A 20,031-nucleotide genomic window follows, 5' to 3' on the forward strand; every position below is an offset into this window, starting at 1 on the left:
TGAAAATGTCTGAGCTGCAGAGTGTGAGGCTGAAGCACAGGGGAACAAGTTTATGGCAGGAAGAGATGACAAGTGAAACCAGCTGCATTTGAGATGCAAATGGACCCGAGCACTCCAAGGTGTCACAGGGCTTGGCAGAATAGCACAGCCTGCTCTGTGATCATTTGGCACAGCACTGCAGAGAGAAACAAACTTAAAAGCTCTGAGGAGGTGCAGTTTGTTTAAATAATAGCTAGTAATTAGTCTGAAGACAAAATCAGTGATGGCATTTTATAATTACAATTAATTTAAAGGTTAATTTCCTTTGGTGCTAAAATCTTATTTAAAACATTTACCAGGAAGGGAAATTAGGATGTTACTATCTAGATGCATAGAATGCTTCTGGGAATCCATGCCTATTATCACTAGAAAATTAGGTTAGACTCAAAGTGGGAATTTCAATTCATTTTAGTGTATAATAGATGGTGGTCAGGGCCTTGAGTCAGAAGGGTTGCTTAGGGTAGACTGCATGATTTGCATTTTCTTTGTTTGTGGGATTAATTGCAAATGTTTCCAACAAAAGGGCTGGGTTTATACATGAACAAGCTTGACATGAAAAGAAAATTGGTTATGGATTGCTAGCTTCGTAACTAATGAAGTTGATGTTCAAGGAATCCCTAGGAGACAGGGTTGTGGTATGAAACAAATATATAAATAAAATCACACAAGGGAAAATGGTGGCATTGCTGGCTTCATCTATGATAATTTCTTTTCTCCTCGCTTGTCTTCCCTGCCACTCCCCTTGTATCCATCACCACCTCCTGTGGGGATTGCCAACCCCAAGTTTAAAAATGTCTAAATAGCATAATATAAAGCTTGAAGGAAGTAACAGTAGCAGCTGATCACAATGCAATACTTCTTAATAAAATCAAGGCATTTTAACAGCCAGGAAAATATACTTACCTTACATAATTATTTTGAACAAGACAACACACAGTTTTTATCTGTTCAAGAATGACATTGCAGAAGTTGGAAACAGATCTACACATGTCAAAAGGGAAAGAACTGCTAACATTTGTTTGGTTGAAGAAAGATACATTTCCTACCAAACCATTATGAAAATATTACTCATCATTAATTATTTGTTTCAGGACAGGAGCACAAAGGCACTCCGACCATGAAACAATGTGCCAGGCAGTTGTGTCAAGCCAGTAGCAGAAATGAGGTAGTAACTAGTGATGGTTCTGATAATAAAGGCTACAGATCATTTGAAGCAATGCTCTGGTTGTTGATGCAGCTGAATAGGGTGTGGTCTTCCTGGGCATGGAAATGTTTTGACACTGAAAATAGAAAAAGCTCATATTCAAAATCAGGGAAAAAAATAGCAAAATCTGAAACTCCCCACAAGCTGAAAATTGCCTGAAAAATACATTCATGCATGTTTTGTTCTGATGCTGGTGAAAGATTCCATTTCAACATCAGTCCTTTCCTGCCACTTGCACTGAACAGGGAGGGCTGTCTTTGAAAGGACATGGGGAGCATCCAATGGGGAGCATCTCCTCCTTCATCCCCTGAGGCAGAGGAGAGGCAGCTTGGATCCCAAAGAGGAACAGCCTGCAGGTGGCCATGTGGGGTTGCTTGCCCGCTTCCCTATCCTGGTGTCCCACCCTTTGAGGACAGCTGGCTGCTTTCTTAGGGTTTCAGCCAAAATTAGTGTGGAGCACGGCAGGTCCTGGCCATCCAAGCTCCCTCCAGCCTGACAGATAGCAGAGTCTTCGAGAGGAAAGGTGATGAGCTGCTGTGGGTGGACCAGACTAATTATTTCCAGTGGTCCTGAGAAGGACACCTGCCCACAGCCTCAGTGTCCTTCCTGCTGCGACAGTTAGAGTGAGCTCCTTGCAGTTTCCTACATGCCATGAACAAATTATTTTTATCAGCATGACTCCTGTTAAAGTTTTCCTTATTGCTTTTCCTTCCAAATATCTAGATAGGTCTTCATTAGCATTGGATTGTTAACTTTCATAGATTTGGGCCTTAATTCTCCACTTTGTTGCACCTACTAATGACTCTTTTTCTAATTTATTAGTGTGGCAGTCACACTTGGAGGCCACTGCCCCAGGCATTTTCTTTTTCCTCCTTTTTTAGTTTTTCTTCTCGTTATTACTTGCCCCTAGCAGTGATCTGGCTAAGAACAATTTTTTCCTAATGACTCATTTGATAACTTCTACAATAATTCAGTCTACCACACATTTAGTTCTTAGAATGATTTGTCAGTCAAAAACTGTACTGCATGGTTAGATTTTTTTTTTTTTTTTTTTTTGGTTCAGCACTTAGGGATGAACATTTGAAAGCAAATGACCATTATCCAGCAATTGTCCAGTTTAGAAAAATTATATCTTGTTATCTTGTTCAGAGTATTATTGTTCTCTTAGTTTATTATCATTCTCTTGCTCTCTTAGCTGAGTGAAGGTCTTTGACAGATTCTTTCTTTACTAAGCATCAGACAAGCCTCACTGCAATTTTGGAGACAATCCTTACAAAGCTTTGCAGAGGTCAGGCAGCAGCCCTATTTCCAGGTGTATAAGCTGACAGGTGGCTTGCTGTATTTGTCAGTATAAAAGGCAGTGCTGACCAGCATTTCTCATTGCTGCAGCTATGCTCCTGTTGTTTCCTCCTGCTCTTTACTCCTTATTCCTGCTGCCTTATCCCTGGTCCCAGTTTCTGCCTTCAGCTACTGAAGACTTGGTCATGCCTCCCAGCCTTTGCTTGTTTACTCTTGACTACTTTCATCCTGTCTCCTTTCTGCTCAGCAAGGACCTTTGTTCCCACCCTCTCACCATGGTTCCCACTGTTGGCCAGCCCTGCCTTGCAAAGGCCTTGTTCCAGAGCATGGTCTTCCTCATGTCACAGTCCAAGAGTCTGCTACTGACCCTAGACACCTTCTACACCTGGGAACCTGAGACAAATTGTGACTTGTCTAATTTCTGGACCCACAGCACCATTCATCTTGGTATTTTCTGCTGGGTACAACTGTGAGCTGGATTCACCTGGAGAGCAATATCTGCATACCTGTTGCTCCCTAATTTTAGGGAGCAGCAGGCAGAGATCCCCGCCTGTATTTCTGTAGGGGCAGAAACACCAGATCATGCCTATTAGACTTCACAAACTTGAGTACCTCCCCAGTCTTACATCTTGTCTCAGAAAGGCTGATCACAGACTAAGCCAGGGGATCAGCAGAAACAGAGACAGAAGATGCTGCCTTATACCAACAACATGATAAGAAGAGAATAAAGTGGTGGACAAGGCCCTGTGAAGCAAAAAAATTACTGAATAATTTTGATTTATACAAACAGCATGAAAATAGTGGCAGTGGAGCAAACTCTGAGCTGAGAAAGTCCATGACAATTTATGAAAAGTCTTCCCTTTGCAGCTCCAGTGGCCATTGTAGAGTTCAGAAATGCCATGAGGTTACAGTTTAAAAATCTGAGGGTTTATATTCACCTTGCAAATGGCTGAGCTGAGAACACTCACAGGCCCTTCATTAGTGACTGCTTGGCAGAAACGCTGCTCATTACACCACAAGAACTGGACCTCATGTCCAAGTCCTTATGCCATTTCTGAATCCTCCTGTGACAGCAGGAAGGGCACAGCCTCATGTGCTGGCAGATGTCCCCTTCCCCATGCTTCCCTCGTGTTTGGCTCTGCTATGTTTCAAGAGCCTAAATCACTGTGTACTCAGCACAAAGACCAATAATGTTTGATTACCATTGTAAACAAGCTTTATGGAGATCACATTCAAGCAAACCTCCTCCTGTGTGCTGTATTGTGGAACAGCCACCAGACCATGCTCACAGCATAAAAGGCAGCAGCACTGAATTGTTTGGAAGTGTCTTCACCAAATGGAGAGCTGGGTAGCAGGATACTGGCAAAACTGCAAGAGCAAAGGTGTCCCCATATGTTCTTTTATATTTTTGCCCCATATGTCGTTTCCAAGGTCCTTAAAACCAAACTTAATTTTATGCCCCTCCATTTATATTTTTTCTTAATTTGGCCAATTTTTAGCTACTGCTATTTGTGCACAGCTCTCTCTCTTGCCTCATATACTCAGTTCTGCACCAGCAGCACTTTCAGTAAAGTTATTAGTTGTAGTTTGTTTGCCATCTCTCCTTCCTTCCAGCTGCACCTGCAGTGACATCCCTTGCTGTGGCAGTGAATCTCAATTGCAGCACTTTGAAAGCCTGAGTCCAGAGAGCCAAGTCTTTGGCCTCTGCAGAGAGTGCATATAAATCTAAGACCTCACAGGACTTAAATGTAGGATATGAACAGCACATGTTGTCTCTCTGCTATACTACACAGGAAATATGTCCAGCCATGACATGCACATGCAAGGAGCTTTCCTGTGCACATGCACATACACTGTGTCATTAGCTCTTTTTTAAAAGGTATCATCTTTGTCATGGGTAATTCTGGGGGGTTTATATTATTTTAGTAGACTCATCAGTATACTTAAGGACTACCATAATGCCAAGCTCTATACAAATGTGAACACCAGCCCTGTTTCTTGGAGCTTGCAATCTGCATATTAGACAACAGGCAACTGATGGGTACAAGCAGAAAGTGAGCACAAAGAAACCATGAGCAGATATTATTTATTGAAGTAAACAGTAAAAAAGTAAGGGCATGGACAGCCTAATTATTGTCAAAGAGTAAAGAAGTGCTTTAGGGGAAAGAATGAGATAACTGTTTGTAAGGACATTCTTGTAAGGAAAGAAAAATGCTTGGAAATTTGACAAGTATGAAGGTCAAGCTGGTGGCATGGGGGCAGAATTTAGCTTTAAGTCCTGAAAGGAGGAGAGATTGATGCCAAGTCTCTACAAAAGGCTTTAAGTGTAAAAAAATTCAGTGTATACTTGATGCAATATAGAAGGTTAAATCAATAGAAGGATGTGGAGAAAAGTAACCTAGACAAGAAAGTGAGTGCTGCAGCTTAGGTCCACATTTGGTGAGTTAAAAAATAAAAAAGAACAATTGTCATATATGACACTGAGAGCCCTGGGTAAATGTTACAGCTGTGTCAACAGGCAGAAGAGTCTTCTTCTTCTTCACTATGCAAAAATATCTTCAGAAATTAAATCCTGCACAGCTCACACCAGAGTTGACACCAAACTTTTACCCTCAAGTGATAGACTTGAGGACACAAGTTCACAATGAAAGACAGCAGAGAAGGTTAGGAGTGAGCAGCTAAGAGTTCTGATTTTAGCCATGCAGAACTGGAACTGATGTTTAATTATCCATGGGTAAATATCACAGAGAGAAACTGGGATTTAAATTTGTATAGGAGAAGAAGAGTGAGCAGGAGTCAGGTAATCTGTGACACCTCAGAGCACTGACAACAGCAGAATTTGTGTTTGTGAGTGCAATTACCCAGACCAGGAGGGGGAGGAAAATAAAATGCAGAGGTTACTGATCATTGGACCCAGGAACATGATGGAGAGAGAACCCCCAAGAAAATAGATTATGATGATGATAGGAAGAAGGTGAGCACCAGAAGAGAAAAAGGAGCCCAGCATGACAAAATTTTCATGAAAAAGAGACCAACAAGTGCATGGAAGGTGTCTGGATGGCCACAGAGAGGACAGTATGGGCTTAAATTTAAATAGGAAGAGGTGATCTGACTGAGGTTCCAGCTGCATGCAAAGTACAAAATACAAGATGGAAGAAAATCTTCTAAAGAAATTGAGAAAAGTAGCTCCAGAAATTACTTGAAATCATCCAGGACAGTTTGAGGAAGAAGACTGGGACAAGCAGAGATAAGGATGTAGTTCCTTTTTTTTTTCAATTAAAAATATTTACATGCATTTTTGGGAGGAAGTGATTCTTTGGGTTGGATCCTAAGCTAATGTAAATTAGCATTCCTTCATAGACATCACTGGAATTATCAACATATTTATTGGAGGACCTGGATCTTTGTGCTTCTGTATTTATGTCTTACAGAGGAAAATTTCTAAAAGTAGAATAGTGTTTACTTTTCTGGTTCCTTGTAAGAATCTTTTTGCTTCCTATAGGAATATGTTACTTTTATTCTATACTCAATTCTTTCTCTTTGCCCATCTGTTGATTTCATCATCTTTTTTCTCACTGTGAACTTTCTTGTATATCAAATCCATGTTAATAGTATCTTTTCTGTGCATTGCATTTAATGGTCGTTCTATATACCACAGACTTCCAGAAATGAAAAATGAGAAACCCATTTATGCCTCTCATCCTGTACTGATGTACAGCAGAAACAGTAGGGACTCTGACCATACGGAGAGGCTGAAACTTCACATTCCTGAGGGTGCTTATTGATAGAAAATATGTCCCTACTTTGAGCCATATGTCCTGTGTTACACTTGTAATAGTCATATGTCTGACAAGACCCTTAACACAAGCAAAGAAGAAAATAATCTGAATTTTTTTAACACATTTTACAGATAAGTAGTGCTGCTATTATCATATTCAAGTCCAGCTAGGAAAATAAAAATTTCAGCACACAGTATTTCAAAGGTGGGCTTGCATGGTCAGGTTTTGAGGAGGTTTCAGGAGTGTGTTCTGTGAAGAGCTACTAGAAGCTTCTCCTGTGGCTTCTGCTAGAGCCAATTCCAGACAACTCCAAGATAGACCCACTGCTGGCCAAGGCTTGGCCTGGGATAACAGATTTAAGAAGAGGGAAAAAACTGCACAACTTCAGTTGCAGAGTGGAATGACAGTGAGAGCAACAACTCTGCAGACCCCAAGGTCAGTAAGGATGATGAGGTGCTCGAGGCAGGGAGCAGGGATCCCCTGCAGCCCCCAGGGTCAGTGAGGATGATGAGTGCTCCAGGCAGGGAGCAGGGATCCCCTGCAGCCCCCAGGGTCAGTGAGGATGATGAGTGCTCCAGGCAGGGAGCAGGGATCCCCTGCAGCCCCTGGTGCAGGGCAGGTGAGGCAGCTGTGCCCCTGCAGCCCAGCGGGGTCCATGGGGAGCAGAGACCCACCCGCAGCCCATGGAGCACCCAGGGCAGAGCAGGGGCCAGGGGAGGCTGTGACGCTGTGGGAAGCCTGTGCAGGCTCTGGCAGGGTTATGGACATGGAGAGAGGAGCTCACAGCAGAGCGGGTTTGGTGGCTGGACTTGGGACCCTGAGGAGCTGGAGCAGGTTGTCCTGAAGGACTGAACCCCAAGGAAGGGACCCACTGGAACAGTTCATGAAGAATTGTAGCCTGTGGGAAGAATTCACATTGGAGAAGTTTATGGAGGACTGTGTCCCATATGAGGGACCCCACACTGGAGCAGAAGAAGCATGTAAGGAGTCCTCCCCCTGAGGAGGAAGGAACAGCAGTGTGATGAACTGGCCACAACCCCCATCCTCGTTCTTATATCACTGAGAGAATCAGGAGTTGAGCCTGGGAAGAAGGTTTAATATTTGGCTGTATTTCTCATTATCCTGCTCTTCTTTCATAATAATTCAAAGCTATTTTGCCTGTGATGGTAATTGCTGAGTGATCTCTCCCTGTCTCTGTCTGGACCCGTGAACCTTTTGTTATGTTTTCTCTGTCCTGTTCAGCTGAGGAGGGGAGCAACACTGTGGCTTTGGTGGACAGCTGATGTTCATTCAGGGTCAACCCACCACAAAAGGAATGGGATTATGTTTGTATGTTCATGTGTGCTTTTACTAAAGTGAAACACAACACGAGCCTCTTGTCATAACAGGAACATGTAAGATGAATATAAGATAGAATAGTCAGAAAAGTGTTAGATATGTGAGGCTAAGGATGGAAGCTCTGTACTGATCCAGCTAATGAGCCTTGTTTTATTCATCTGATGTTATGGCTGCCAGGAATGCATCAGTTGTACAACACTTTAGTGATCTTTCAGGCACAGCCAGGATAAAATGCCTGCAGAAAGGGCAGCCTGCTGCATGCTTTAAGAAATTAGCTCAGAGTCCACAGGGAGCTTTTAGTGCAGTCTGGACACCACAGGGTTTGCAGTGCCGAGACGCAGCCACCATGAAGAAACCTTGCTACAAACAAATTGATGAAATCCTTTTGTGTTGGAGTTTGCTTTTTATTACCTCCCTCCACCTACCCTGCAAAGCTTGTTGTTGCTGTATGAAGCCACTGTATGTCTCCAGTGAGGTCATGGTAGTGCTCTGCCCTGCCATCATTTGGTTACACACATGGGAACTTCCATAGTGAGCTGAGCACAGAAATGTCTCTACGACCTTGCTTTGTTTGTCACTTGGCAATCTGGTTTATTAATTCTCTGCTTGCTCTGTACAACAGGGTAAAGCCACAATGCACAAGGAGATACTCAGCATGCATCTTTCCCTCATGCTCACACAAAATCATTTTGCTCAAAGAAATACTTTTCTTAACATATTGGTTTAACTTTCTGAAAACAACCTTGAAGACAACCTTTTGCCCCACATCAGCAAAGCTGAGCATCTATGCCTGCAGCCTACTAACAATGTTTTACAAGTTGCTTGATAAAAGTTCTAGGAAAGTACAAAAGAAATGCAAAGCTGGACAAATGAGTATAAGCAATACCCCTAAAGTGACACGGGTTGGCATGCACATGTTGATCCAACATAGGTATTTTCTGACTTGTGTCATCAGAGATCAAGAGTAACAAAAAAAATAGAAAAATTGGGCAAGCAAACAACAAACCATACCTGCAGCAAACATACATTTTTTCTGCAATCTTTTTATTTGAATTGGGGGGGGCAGGGGTTTCCTCCCAGCCTAGCACTTCACTAAAAAATATCCTTCATTTTCTGCCTGTAAACTTAATATACTCCCAGAGACATGATCACATTTTGATAAAGGTATTCTGATGGTAACAGACATTGATTAAGTAGAAAGCAACAAAATGGCATTTGTCTTGATCTTAGCAAGATTTTGACACTATAAAAAGTTTGTAAGAAGTTTGGGGAAGTACTTTCCAGGTGCAGTCAGCATAGGTTGAGTGCAGAACTGTTTAAAAGTATTTGAAATGTAGTTGTAAAGCAGATGGGACATTTCAGATGGGATCCCACTGGGACCTCGGCTAGGGAAATAATTCTTCATTATTTTTATTAACAACAATGAGGATAGAAGAGAGAACACTTGTGAAGATAGGATTAGCAGTCAAAATAATCTTGAGAAGTGACATGAAATCAAGAAGGTGAAATTCAGTACAGACAAGTGCAAAACAACTCCTGTGGGGAAGAATTAATAATTTTCAAATAAAATATGGACTTCTTGGCTAGGCTACAGTTAGTGTCAAAACAAAAAATAAATACCTGATTATTAAATGTTTGTAGGATGCTATTGAAAAAAAATGGAAACAAAACCCAAATGACACAAAAGAAGAACAACAAAAACAAGAGAAAAAACCCCAACCAAACACACAAAACCTGAAAACTTACTGAATTATTTCAGGTAATGCACAGAAGACTGCATGGCAGTTGTCCCAGTTATTCCTAATTTGTGCACCCCACTATAAAAAAAAAAATAAGTAAACTGAGGAAGGATCTTCAGGCTTCAAAATGTAGAGGTTTGGAAAACATGAGCTCTGAGAAAAATTTAAAATAACTAGGTTTGCTTAAACCTGAAAACAATGGATAGCATTAAATACTTTTTTAAAATGCTTAAAAGCAGCTGTAAGAGGAGGAAAAAAAGTCTCATTTTTCTTCATATCCATAGGGAGAAAAGGCTAAAATGTAGATAAGTAGTTAATTTGCAGGAAATTATGTTTAAATTAGACATTTGGAAATTAGGCACAGGGAAAAGCAACACAGAGAGGCTATAGAACCTCCTTCATTAGAGATGTCAGGGATTAATTTAGTAACACATCTTTCTGGGATAGGAGTACACATAATGCTGCCACAGAGCATAGAGTTGACTGAATTATTTCTGCAGGGGCCATTCTTGCCTGCAAAGAATGACTTGATGACAGATTCAGCATGTGTGCAGCTGCAATGGAGATATACTGTACCCAGCCAGTGTTTTGTAGCTCTTTGCTTGCAGAGTAAATGGTGGATGGAGGGGCACAAGAATTTGATTTTTTGGTAACATATCTGGATTGGGTGAAACTGTATTGATTGGTGTGATTAAGTGTGGCACATACTGAGGGTTACCTTAGTATTAAAACAATTTGATAAATGCAAGCATTAAGGAGTCCAACCACTGTGGAGGTTCTCAAACCAAGTAAATTTACTTTTTTGTTGTTTGCTACTCTAACTGCATTTTAGATCCACAAGAAAGAAGTTGTTGTCTATCAAATAACCTTTTTTTTTTTTTTTTTTTTTTTTTTGGCTATAATGTACAAAGAGTCAGTCTGTCAGTAGCAGTGACCAGACATGAAAAATGCACTTCCATACCTGAACTCTTTGGCCCTTTTCTATCAAAGTAAAGTCCAATTCAGATCTGTGATGTAAAAGACAATATTTCAGGGGCAAGAACTGCCCCCAAATAACCCCTATAAGCCAATAGTTGAGTCTCCTGGGACAAAAGAAGCAAAGGGCACCCTTTTATCTGTGCAAAGAAAGAGTTTTAGAGGAGAAATAGGGGTCTGGAGCTCAGATGAGATTGAATTTTCCTGGAAATTGTTTAAAGCAAACATAAGAAGGCCATCAGGAACTGGCAATTGTGTGAATTAATAAATAATTCCCACCCTACAACCTTCTTACAGACCTTCAGCATCTTGAGAGAAATGCAGGTTTCCTTACATCTGTGAAGTTTCATCTCTGAAGCTCAGATAAATTGTTCCAACTCTGTTCATGCATTTCAACCCGAATGTCAAAGCAGAAAATCAGAGAAACTTCTGTCTCTCAGACAGAGTTGGATCAATGCACTCCCTCTTCTATATCCTCTACTGAGCCATGGTATGACAGCAAGCCAGACACAGTAATCACAGTCAGAAGCAATGCATTCATGCCAATAAATAAATGGTTTTCAGTATTTGTAATGTCTGAATAGCATGTTGTTTTGTATTAGTGAGGTGGTCTACTTGAAAAAGAGGGATGTGTGGTTATTTCTGGTGGAAAGATGGCTGTTATAAATCCTTTACTGTTTTTATGTGGTTTTTAACTTAAATTGATTTTAAAAATAAAGAGGCGAAAGGGGTCTTTCCTTATTTTTTTTTACTGTTTTTCTGTATCTTCCCAGTTAGCTGGTCTCATATTAACAGATTGCCAAAAATAATATGTCTGCTGGTTGGTTCTTGAATGACATTGCCTATCAGTTCTGAAAATGTGTTGCTAATGAAAGCAATTTCTCCCCTTTCAGTTGATTTCATAGGTGGATTTGACTCTTATGGCTACCAAGGTCCACAGAAGACATCTCATTTACAGCTACAGCCCATGTATATGTAAGTACCTAACTTCTAGGATATTCAGCAGAGTGGCAGCCTGATATTAAAGGATCACTAAGATGAAATATGGCATGACTTAAAAACTCAGAATAGGCAGAAACCTTTTTTGATGAACTGAATTCAGGTTGCACTGAAGTGCCAACATTACTCTGGTGCTGAATTATAATGATTTCTTAGGGCAGGATATCATGTGTCACAGTTGTTCAAACAGCATCCAGCTCTCACCTGATTTTTCCCTATTTTCATTCAAGCAGGTTCCACTCAGAGACAATGACAATTTGGTGTAGAAAAAACACTACTATATATGACAAATCTTGGTTGGGAAAAAAAGTGGATTTTTATTAATTTTTATTAAAAGTTCAGCAACTTGCTAATTTAGTGGATGCATTTAGCATTTGTCTTACTAGAGCATCTGCTCACCAAAGCACCTCTGTACCTCATTTCCCATTTCCACATTTTAAAAAGCCAAAACAAGTGTAACAACATATGGCTTTTTAAACCAGTTTGAGTAGGAGAAGTATTTTACCTAACCACTGAGTGACAATTCCATCTTGGAGTGAAGTCTGATATATTTAGGAATTAAATGGATAATCAAATCTCAGCTCATACACACAACTGGAGTATATTCACACTAGAGCTGACATACAACCATAGACCAGCCCAGGAATAATGGTCTCCAAATATTTCTTGTACTGATGTCAATTGAAATTCAGAGCAGTCCTGACTGCCCAGGTAAATCTTACCTCACTGCTGCAGCCTTTTGAAATATTTTTTATTTGCCATCAATGCCATACACACCAAAAACACAGCACCAAACAGCTCATAAAGGGGCAACATTTGCACGTTTATTTCCTTTGTTTCTGTTCTGAACATTTCTTTTGAAAAAAATAACTAAGTTCAAGCAAACAGTAGCCATCCAAACATAAAATTCCACTCACCTTTGAATGCAATTTCATTTCTTTTGATTAGTGGAAGCAAGTCTGCTAATGGGTTGCAGTGCATTTTTGCATGGGATCTTGCCTTTATTCTTTTATTGGTGGTACAATCTGTTCTGTGGTGGTGTTTGGAACTGGGCCCTTCAGGAGCTTTGCTAGGAGCTTTTTAATAATCTCAAATTACAATAGTGCATATCTCCCATGCCATCTCTACTTCAGCTTCCCATCTGTCTGTGCTAAAGTAAATATTTTTCACCTGCACTTTTGGCACAGTGCTGCATATTTAGAAAATGTTATTTCCTTCATAGTATTATATGAGGTGTGTAGGTACTTAGAACAATTCTAATCCTATCTCTTTTTGAGTATACCATACCTTGTCATCAACATATGGAGCCCTCTAGCTATTATCCCATTCTCTTTATGCTCTTGGTGTTTCTTCCAGAACAGCAGATTGCATTTACTGTGTATCTTCATATTGACTGGAAAGAAAGCTAGACCTGTAAAAAAAAAATAGAAGCAATATTTTTAAGCTTGTATTTAAGATAAAGAGATAGATGATTAATCCGTGTAAACTGTGTTCTCTCTTATTTCAATGCTGCATGCTCACTGGAGTATTTAGCTGTCTTAACTGAGAGACAGGAGTCAGAATGTGAGTTGACATTTTGTCCAATCAACCCACAAAAGTATTGCCATGTCTCAGATGCAGTCAAACAAAAACACTTCATGTTTCCCTCTGACTGTATAGTTTTGACAGGGTTCTCTAGGATTGTTGCAATCTGTCCTTAAGAGACTTTTACAGCATTTAGTAATACCTTTATTTACAGCTGAGGCACACCAGGAACACATGCATATGTATTCACATTGCATTGTTCTGTAAATGTAGGCAGTCCATTAGGTAGTGGAGTGACAAATTTGAATGTCAAGTTAATCAAGTCAAGGTTTGATCTGCTTGTAGCACAATTTACAGCAATATTATGTATTATAAATCAAAACATACTGATATGATAACAGCAGGCCATACTTGGGAGGAGAGGAGAGGAGAGGAGAGGAGAGGAGAGGAGAGGAGAGGAGAGGAGGAGGAGAGGAGAGGAGAAGGAGAGGAGAGGAGAGGAGAGGAGAGAGAGGAGAGGAGAGGAGAGGATGAGGAGAGGAGAGGAGAGGAGAAGGGAGGAGGAAGGAGAGGAGGAGAGGAGGGAGAGAGGAGAGGAGGAGTGAGGAGAGGAGAGGGAGAGGAGAGGAGAGGAGAGGAGAGGAGAGGAGAGGAGAGGAGAGGAGAGGAGAGGAGGGAGGGAGGAGGAGAAGGAGGGGAGAGGAGAGGATGAGGAGAGGAGAGGAGAGGAGATGGATGAGGGAGAGGAGAGGAGAGGAGAGGAGAGGAGAGGAGAGGAGGAGAAGGAGGGAGAGGAGAGGAGAGGAGAGGAGAGGAGAGGGAGAGGAGAGGAGAGGGAGAGGAGGAGGAGGAGGAGAGGAGAGGAGAGGAGAGGAGAGGAGAGGCATTCTGCTTTATAGTCCTGCTCTCACCACTGTCCAAGCTATAATAATTTCCATCCAGGACAAAACTATACCCATATATGTCCATATATCTGTATTCATGTAACTATTTCCATAACTTTATCAGTTGCTATAAAATGTCTTTGAATCCATAGGCAACAGAAGATATATTAAGCATCATCCCATCTAATTCCTGCCAAAGATCAAGAAAATACAGAGATCACTTTTTGTCACCACCGCGTCCTCTCCTATTCAGACTCACACTGGGCACTTCTCATATGAAGCTCTGGATTTATAAGAGAAATTGAACAGGAGACAGGACAACAGGAGAAATCATCTAATTGCTAACTATATGCAGAGGCACAACAGCAGCTCTTCATGCTGTGCTGTGCTGGGCATGCTGCAAAATGGAAGGAGACCATATGGCCTCCTCTTTGAAGAGCTCACCAAAACAATATCAACTTCTACTGGTTGTTCAGATTCTTTCAAAATACAAATTTCAACATGTAGTTCAGTAATACGGAACAGAGAAGCCCCTACATGTTTACCAGATCGATTCATATACAGAACTAATACAAATCTTAAAGACATATAGAATTTTATGTTAGGTCTCAGTCATTATCCATGTACTGCTTGCTGATGTGAATTGATTTAGTGGAGTGTAATGACAGAATTCCATCAACAGAGACTTATTTCTTTGGAAGTCTTTTTGGAATTTTTTCATCCAAATGGTTTAAATCAATTTTAACTCCTTTATGCATTCACTATTTAACTATTGTTCTGAAGGAATGCTAGGTTAAGTAATTGCTAGTTGTTAAGACATACTGTTTTTTAACCAGTTTCTTCCTATGTGCTAAAGTTAGGACTTCATTTTATTAATGTGGAGGTTATGTTACCAATTTACATGTGTAAATTATACTGATTTATTCAGGCTTCTCATACTTACATTTCTGTTGTGTCAGGACTATTTTATCTAAAGATTTATTGCTTTCTATTTGTGATTTTCCTCAATCAAGTCCAACTTTTAAGAACATTCTAATTCAGTTTAAAGACACATTGTCGCTTTTGGTGGTGTTTCATCAGTTACACCAAACTACCCTAAATGAACAGGATATCTACAGAAAAGAAAAATCTTGGCTTCTGAAAAAGAAATATTATCTTTGGGTAGCTAATTGAAGTCACTATCTCTGGCTACTGTTACCTTTAATAGTCTAAAATTATTAGATTCAGGCCCATATTGAAGTTTTTTTCTCTACATTTTAGGCTTTGCATTCCAATCACAGTTTACCTTATCACTTCTTCCAATATCATATTTAATTTAAATCAGTTTACTTTTTAAAGTGAAAAATATATGCAATTTAAAACTATGTTTTAAATAAAACACTGGTGTTCTGGGGAAGAATTCTTATGGTGATATTTCTCTACCTTTTATAAACGGGATTTTTTTATTATTTAAGTGCCAACAGTGTGCTCTATGCTGTACAAGCCAAGAAGCCTAGACAGTCCCTTCAAAATGAATACGCTTTTTGAACAGAGCGGGACAGAACCGATGCTCATGTACCTCCTTGCAGAGTGGCCACAGCTGATGTACTCAAAAGCAGCTTCCTGGCATTCTGTGCCAGAGATGCCAGTGCTCATTTCCAGACCGTGGGAGAAGGACACAATAAGATGGCGGAAATCAATTGTCAAGATAAAATTTTCCTCTTGGGAGGTGACCGAGGAAGGTGACTAAACACTCCCTGACACTGATTCTGCTGCACATGAAAAAACACAGTGGTAGTTGTGGAACAAGACTGCACTGCATGATCACTGTTCTGAAAGCAGTAGGAAGGAGGGAGGGGAGAGAGATCTTTCTTTATGTTCTTCACACTGAACTTGTTTGTTCAAGAAAAGAAGAAGTGAAGCAAAAAAACCCCATGCATGTCTGATGCTGATGCCTAATGCACTGGAGAAATTGCTCAAGAGCAGTGCAGCCCTGAAGTGAAGCATGCTTTCCTCCTATCGTGAAGCCTAAGAGTATTTGCAGTATCTGCTCTCCCATACACACACACATAGGCATTTGTCTAGATCATTGCACATATTGAAGGTGCTATCTACTTCACTGTTCACTTAAAGTAAAAATGAATCACAAGAAGACACTAAAACTAGCACTTTGAGTATAACCACCATGACACTCAGCAAGTTCATGAAGTACAAATCTTTTTGTAATTATCTCTTCATGTGTTGGGATTAAGACACATTTAAATAATCTACTACCTAAGCTTTCACTATCAACAAGCAACAACTTGTGCATTTTGGACCAAAAGCTTTAGTCACAAAATATGGGTTTGGGACAACACTGTTAAGGTGGCCAGGCTGTAGCACTTACACAGGCTCTTGGCTTTGTGAGTGAGCCATGGGCAGCTTTCCTCTGCACCTGCAATTCAGCCCTTCTGTCCTCATACAGCATCACTTCTTGATTTTACAAAGACAACTATGTATCTGACGGATTATATTACTCAGGTCATATTCCAGTTGGCCCATGGACATACAGAGTTAAAATTATAATTAAATATAACTCGTGCCTAAGATTGTTTAGAAAACCTGCACTGACTTCTCTGACAATGTTCCAGAGAGGGCCAAGCAGTCACTTGAGTAAACACTTTGTCTTTCTGTCCGCTTTATCCTGTGTGTACCTGAACTGTTACTGGTTTGTGGATTACACTTGCTTGCAAAAGGGCACCAGAGCAGCAGGGCAGGGATTAGATAAATATATGCTGGATTATAAATATTGTTCTTTCTCTGTCTTTCTTCTAGGTCAAAGTAAACATGGGGACTACTCAAGGTGGGCTGGAGGACCTTTCAAAACATCTCGTTCAGGATGGCCTCCTGGTTCTTCAAAAAGAAAAGAAATCCAGTTGTTGTGCTACAAATAGTGTATAAAAGCTGATTGAACAGTGAGACAGAAAACAACAGAGACCTTCAGCTTCTCTTTCTAACAGGTACTAAAGGAGATGCCCCAGACCCCCTCCTTGGACCTGCCTCCTGGCAGCACCAGATGGACACAGCAGAGGCATTGGTGCCACCTTTGGTCCCTTTCTTTCTCCCGCCACCGCCAGCACGGCCCACCTGGATTAAGACATGAACCCAGCCCAAGCAGTGCTGTGGGAGCCTCCTCCACACTCCAGGCTGTGCTGAGTCTCCTCAGCCCACACAACACCGAAATATCAGGATGACCTTGCAGCAGAAGTCAATAGACAGCGCATTGTTTGCCCTGAAGGCTGTACAGTTCATACTTGCCTTAACCCAACTGCGTTGCACATTAGAGAAACTACGTGCAAGCTTTCTGAAGTTAACATGCTGCTGTTAATTCTGAACAATTTCTAAGTCAGTGGTTTTCTTCTGTTTGGTTTTGCTTTGTTTTCATGTCAGGGAATAAGGCTCTGTTGCTCCATGGCTCCAGAGCAACCAAGTAGAAAACTGCCAGCTGTCTGATAAGTGCTTTACTTTTGGGGCTCCACAGTGGTCAAGAAACAGTTTATAATGACTAAAAAGAAAAATGAATAAATAAATAAATGAGACCTTTTGGGGGTCAGGGTGGGAAAAGGGGTAACAGAAACTAATAATTGAACCTACTGGAAATAAGCAGCAGAAACAGTACTTCTTAATCCCGCTGGTTTTATTTATCGCACTGTAGGTGCTTTTATAGCTATCTAAACATCTTTTACTAACTACAGACACATCTGCAGATTTCTATGAACAAAGGCCAACTGAATATGTACTAGCTATGTTTACTCTTTTATATCTTATTTCAACTAAAAATTCTCTGTAAGTGAACTTTTTTTTCTAATTGCACCATAAGGGATCCACATATTTCATTTTTCAGTTTTGGTTGGAGAGGGCAGGGAGGGACTAGTTGAGTTGAAGAAATACTGAAGACCTTTTTGTGGTATATTTGGGGGATCTGTTGTGTGTTAGAACGTGTATTTTACCTTCCTGTATTATTGTGGCTGAAAAAAAACTCTGTGCTGTTACGTAGTTGGCAACAAGATGCCTTTGGGAATTTTGCTAGTAGGTCGATGTGTATATGAAATACTCTGAACTCCTAGGAACATATGTTTTATTCTACATCTGATCTGTATTTTCAAGAACCTAGATGGCTTTCACTAGGAAAACCCAATATTTTGCTCAGGTTTTTCAGGAACTTGGATTGTCATTGTTTCTTTGCTCAGACCTTGCATAGACAAACGCACGCACCTACCACACCTGAGGTGACCACGTAGCTTTTGAGGGCAAGAGAGAAGGTCAGGAAATGCTTGGAAATGCTCGAGGCACCACCGAGCAACTCCCTTTTCCCTGCTGGCCAAATCCTTGCTCCAAAGGCCTGTGTGCTCACACCACTCACCCATCCCTGTACGAGCCAGTGCCCTTTGCTGTGTCTGCATGGATGTACAGCGTCACAAGCAGCAACTCTGGACAATGACAGAGGAACAGGCGTTCACCAGTGAACACAAGATACAGGACATGTTCAGGAACTATACCTACATTGATCCAGTGAGATTTATATAGATATAGATAGATATATATATATGTAAGTGTGTGAATGTGTGTGTATGTCTATGTATATAAAATACACAGGACTAACTATTGCTGGGGGCTGCATCACCCAGGAAGATTCTGATGCAGTGGACCGAGGGTTCCCATCTCAGATACGGCCGGGAATTTCATGCATGAAACATGAACGTCTCCTAGGCCTGATCCTGTAAAGCATTCACTGATGATTTGGATCTCAAACTTAAATTTTCATACGTGGGTACCTGAAAATCTGAGTTCCTACTGGATAGAGCTGCTTTTCACCCCCTGGAAACTCCATGCAACTTCCAAGTGACAGGCTGAAATTTCCCATAACTTGAAAAATTTAAAAAGTTTCTACTTTTATGTAGTATTAAATATAGCAGATGTATAGTATAAAACACAATGAAGAGGTTTAAATGGGATGAAAATGTCATAACAGGTTATTTTATCTTTCCCTGTATACCACTTAATCAAAATGGTATTTCTATAAAAATCATTTTTTAACATGAAAAGAAACCAGTTTAGGCACCTAAGCAGCAATCCAATTTTCAGGAGATAATTTTTCATACCTTTCAGTGATTTCCCATGGAACAGCGGCTACTGGTAGTTAGCAATTTTAGAAGTCAGACAATTTAATGAAGTGTCTACACGTAGCTTATAGGCCTGATTTTAATTTAGAAGATTTTGGCCTTAATTTCTCTGTGTCTTAGTCTTCCCAACTATAATACGGGAATAATATGTGCCTCACAGGCTTTTTGTGAGGTCTGAATTGTTAATGTTTGTAAAATGCTTAGGAAATAGGAAGCACATCTAACTACTATGGATTGCAATATAAATGTGTATTCATATATTACATATAGAGTAGATACACACACTCACATACACACAGTATATATATATATATATATATGTGTGTGTATATATATATATATACATACATACCTATATGAAGTTGGTATTCATAACCCTGCTTAAGTTGCAGCTAGAGCACCATCATTAAAAAATTAGGACTGTTGGCTATTCAACTAAATAATTAGTGAACAGATCTCTTCTGGAAGCAGTTTAGAGTACAGTAATGTGAGAATATCTGGATGGCATTTTTGATTTGTACAGCTGTATCCTCCTCAAAATCCAGTAAAGAATGTTATTTTTCTAGGCTGGGCTTTTGTTATAAACTAAAATATTCAGAAGGCAAGAGGTACAATCCAAATGTGTCTTTTTTTTCTTTTCTTTTTGACATTTGTTAATTCTGAATGTATTTTTAACAAAAGTGATTTTTTTGACTTACTAGTGTAATTTGCATTTTAAAAAAAATAAATGGAAAAAATATAGGTTTCCAAGCTATTCATGGCCCCCTGCTGCTATTCAGAATTTACAGGAAACTCAGAATTACTCTTCCCAACTGAGCAACAATGCAGGATAAAGAATCCTATTACATTTACATGATGACAATCCCGTTCTGTGCAGTGCATGGATGTGACAGCACTGAATAGAAATTGCTGGGTCATGACACCATTTTAACGCTGTCATATGTACCAGGTATTTTCATTATCACTGACACTAAAAGGTTTCTTTTACAAGGCTGACTGCAACAGACTCTTCACTTAGGAAACAGGGCTGGTTTTGCCCACTCATCAGGAATTTTAAGCCCTTGATAGGTACAGAGTTGCCAACACTGTTCAGTATTGCAAAAATAATTT

At 40.3% G+C, this 20,031-nt stretch overlaps 1 protein-coding gene across 3 annotated transcripts in view; it reads left to right on the plus strand.

Moving 5' to 3' along the window:
* The window catches only part of NKAIN2 (sodium/potassium transporting ATPase interacting 2), a gene marked incomplete at its 3' end in the record, with an annotated part of 503,254 nt that extends 483,768 nt beyond the window's left edge, over window positions 1–19,486 (plus strand). Inside the window, exons 6-8 of one of the 3 annotated variants that reach the window (XR_013776731.1) lie at window positions 11,267–11,348; window positions 15,235–15,501; window positions 16,574–19,486. Coding sequence is in view for 2 of the 3 variants with exons in the window: in XM_079325770.1 (XP_079181896.1) it covers window positions 11,267–11,348; window positions 16,574–16,583 (92 nt within the window). Of the gene's footprint in view, window positions 1–11,266; window positions 11,353–15,234; window positions 15,502–16,573 lie in introns of those variants that run through there. The other 2 variants (XM_079325770.1, XM_079325771.1) reach the window with 2 other exon arrangements.
* Window positions 19,487–20,031: the final 545 nt, after the last annotated feature.

The sequence above is a fragment of the Erithacus rubecula genome (assembly GCF_903797595.1).
Source record: "Erithacus rubecula genome assembly, chromosome: 2".
Classification (NCBI taxonomy): domain Eukaryota; kingdom Metazoa; phylum Chordata; class Aves; order Passeriformes; family Muscicapidae; genus Erithacus; species Erithacus rubecula.